General features: G+C 32.8%; 1 protein-coding gene across 1 annotated transcript in view; it reads left to right on the top strand.

Moving 5' to 3' along the window:
* The first annotated feature begins 2,228 nt into the window (after positions 1–2,228).
* The window catches only part of LOC106873875 (poly [ADP-ribose] polymerase 2), a 19,702-nt gene continuing 17,813 nt past the window's right edge, over positions 2,229–4,117 (top strand). Inside the window, exon 1 of the mRNA XM_014921397.2 lies at positions 2,229–2,465. Within this exon, the coding sequence (XP_014776883.1) occupies positions 2,447–2,465 (19 nt within the window). The 5' untranslated portion in view covers positions 2,229–2,446. The remainder of the gene's footprint in view (positions 2,466–4,117) is intronic.

Here is a 4,117-nt window from a genome sequence, read left to right as displayed (position 1 = left end):
ATATATATGTACATATATACACACACACAGACACACACACACATATAAAAATAGGGAAGCATAAATCTCACATTTATGTGTTCAACAGCTGCTTCATTAAGATTAACAGGCTTAAAATAGTTGTTATAGAAAGAGAGAAGAGAATAATGTGAGAGAATGTGAGAGAAAACTCAAAACAAGATGTATATTTGTAACAAAAACTGTTTAATTACAGCAATAGCGCTGTCAGATAATAATGGATTCTTGTGCTAACAATATGTATATATTAAAAACTTTGTTAAATTCATCAAGATATGTTTGTTTGTTTGTTATGCAGTTGTTTATTTGTATTTTTGGTCTCTCAACAATATCGTTCAAAATAAAGTGATTATTAATGGATTCAGTTGCTACAGTTATCTTTTCCTTGTTTCAGTCACTGGACTGTGGCCATGCTGGGGCACCACCTTACTCTATTGGTCTCTTTGCTGAGCTACTATGTTCGGGTTTGTAAACAAACCAACGTTGGTTGTCAGGTAGCAGGGTGGGGCTGGAAGGAATAAACAAACACAAAAGAACACTCACATAAACACACACATAGATATATGATGGACTTCTACACAGTTTCCATCTACCAAATTCATTGACAAGGAATTGGTCAACCGAGAGGTTATAGTATGCCCAAGTCTTCACACAATGAGGTTGAAAATTCTGTCTAATTGAACAAAGTTAAGGTGCAGGCATGGCTGTGTGGTAAGTAACTTGCTTACCAACCACATGATTCCACATGGTTCCAATGTGCCACATGTCACATGTCGAAACGATTGCAGAACAATATGAAATGAAGTGTTTGTTCAAGAACTCACTGCACTGCCCAATCCAGGAATTGAAACCATGATCTTAAGGTTGAGAGTGCAACACCCTAACCATTAAGCCACACATACATACTTATATATATTATTCTTAAACAAAAATATTATTGATAGTGACTTTGAAGTTTCAACCAGACTACAATGCATTGAAGTTAATCTTGGCTTTATATGAAGTATCTGTTAAATTAGAAGCTTCCTGGGGTCTGTGGTTTTAGAGTGGAATGGTAATTAAGTTTTACGATGAGTTGTTACGGAGAAGCGTTTATGAGAAATTTTTTTACACACACACATACAGGCGCGGGTGTGCATGCATACACACACGCATCTAGATTTTACACCATTTTTTTGCAGACTTCAGGCTGGTCACAGACAAAGTGATAAAATTCATTTGCTTAAACGAAGACAGCTTTGTGGTTTTGTGAATTAATATGTTCATATGCGTGTGTGTGTTTAGATAACCTTGCACTCATGTAGCGGGTGAACATGTCACTTTTGTATACAAGTGTGTGTGTGTGTGTGTTTCATTATTGTTTATGTGTGTGTGTATTTGTGCATATATAGTGCAACACATATGCAATTGTGTGCATGCGTTTAACAAAAGAACCTTAACGTCATGCAAGTTCTCCCTCTATCCCTAACCAATTGTATTTGCAGAATGTAAATCAACTTGCTTTGTTCCTTTTTTTTTAAGGAAAACCCCAGTGTTTTTACATCTTTTTTATGCAAATCTGTAAATAGGTAGCCATTGCACCTAAGATAATGGGTTCAAATGGAAATCTATGGTCTGGGTATAACAACCAAACGTTCTCCTTTCCCCCAAATTTTGAAGAGACATTCACATCTGCTAGGCAGCTGATCCTTACGGCAGGGCATGATTTTTGCTCCCTGACCCATAAAACAATATTTGGTCGATTCTATGTATGTAATGCGTACACGTATTTTGTGTGTATGTATACACACATACATACATTCATATATACCCAAACATACATACACGTACACACACAAATATATATATACATTCATATATATATATATATATATGTATATATATATATATATATATATATATATATATATATATATATATACACACACATAATTATGTATACTTGTATGTAAATATATGGTGTGTGTGTCTTAGACTACGTATATCATCTCGTTAACCCTGCTTGCACCGTTAGGACACTTGCCCGGCAGAAACAATATCCCACCATTTGACCCTTCGAAGTACGAATTAACGGTAAAACAAAAAAGTACCTTTCGGTTTTAATTAACAGACACACAGACGAAGAAAGGAAGAGAGAGAGAAACGAAGAGTCGGTGGTTGTGGGCGAGCGAGAGAAAGAGAGAGAGAGAGAGAGATAGACAGAGAGGAACAAGGAAAAGGAAGAGTAGAATGGTAACGGCCGCTAGATGGCGGGTTATTGACAAGTTGTGAAGTCACTAAGCATTACGTATGTGTGTGTATTGTTGTGTGGTTAGAGCCGAGGTGTTGGGATATTCTGTCTAACGGTTTGGTTCGGTTCAGTAAAGAAAGACAACATAATAATAATAATAATAATAATAATACAGGGACAGGCTGATTGATCGTAGTTATGCCGCGAAGAAAGCAAGGTTTGTTAATATTATTTACATAGATATTTATTTCTATACATATGTATATATATATATATTTATATATTGTATATATATTAATTAGTGTATTAAAGCAAGCACATGTTTAAGACTTTGGGTGTATATTTAGAGGTATAAATCTGTATATGTTATGTAGGTTTCACTGGCCGAAACTTCGAAGTTACTGTCAGTAATATTCTTATTTAAGAATAATAAATTTGTACTTGACAAAAGTATGGATTAACCCATGAGATTAATGTAAAATTGTTTTAATTATGAATGAACATGGGAAGAAACATTTATAAATGTGTGTGTGTGTAGTTAAATATATATATGTATTTATGTATGTATAAGCAGGCACATGTTTCATATCTATATATTTTTTATTACGCAGCTGAATTACTATTCAATTTTATATCTTAATAACGATGTTCGTTGTTAATTAAGAATGGTTAATTATTAATTTTTGAAGTTTTTTTTTTACACAATTTAAAGAAACTCAGACGATTTTTGTTTTCTTTTGCGTACAATTGAATGATTGAAAATGTTTTTTCCGTAATCATGTCACAAATTAGCCATATGTGTGTATAATGAAGTGTATATACTTCGTAACTAAATATTAATTTGACTGATGTATAAATATATACACAGCTATGTATGTGTGTGTATGTATATTTACACACACACACACAGATGTGTATACATTTACATATATATTATATTCGCATCTACGTGTGTGTTTATTTGTGTTTGCATTTACAATGAAAAGGTTGATAGTAACTTCCAACTTTTGGCTTGGCAACCTAATGAAACTTCGAAGTAACTATGAACGTTCACCCTATAAAAATTAATATTTTAACTAAAGAAAAAAAAAGTATGCAAGTGCCCTTTTAATTTATTACTAAATCGTTTACACATACACACACACACACACACATATATATATATATATATATATATATATATATATATATATATATATATATACATATAAACACAGTTCGGCGAATGGTTTAACTGATCGAAACTCCGAAGTCACTATCAATAATATTCTTGTTTAAGACTAATAAATTTGTGCTCTACAAAAGTGTAGAGTCACTCATCAAATTAATGTAAAATTATTGTTATAACTGAACATAAAAACAAACATTAACACACACATCTATAGATATAAAGTTCACACAAAAAAACTTATAGGTTTATATACACACTCTTTGCGTGTGTGTGTATACATACCGGCGCGAAAACAGCGTGTTGTGATACATGCATATATAACCATTCAGTCTAGACACTTTCAGCGTTAGTACGAGTTGAGATTTATTATTATATATGTGTGTGTATATGTATGTATGTATGTATAATGTCTGGCTGTTTATTTGTTAGACTAGAAGCAATCAAACGACTAAGGTGGTTGATGACTTTTTTAAAACGAATTTCGAACATTTTCGTTGCTGTTTCTTCTTTGCGTTGCTGGTTAGAAGAAACTAGAATATGACCGGTGCCTCTGTGTGTATGCATGTATATATATATATATATATATATATATATATATATGTAATGATTAGTCTACATAATGATCACCAAATGTACGTTTAGCCCCTGGTCAGTCCTAATCAATGATCACATGTCCTGCCCTGATAAAATCGGGTTTG

This window comes from Octopus bimaculoides, chromosome 24 (genome assembly GCF_001194135.2).
Source record: "Octopus bimaculoides isolate UCB-OBI-ISO-001 chromosome 24, ASM119413v2, whole genome shotgun sequence".
NCBI lineage: Eukaryota > Metazoa > Mollusca > Cephalopoda > Octopoda > Octopodidae > Octopus > Octopus bimaculoides.
This window is presented reverse-complemented; position numbering and strand designations above follow the sequence as displayed.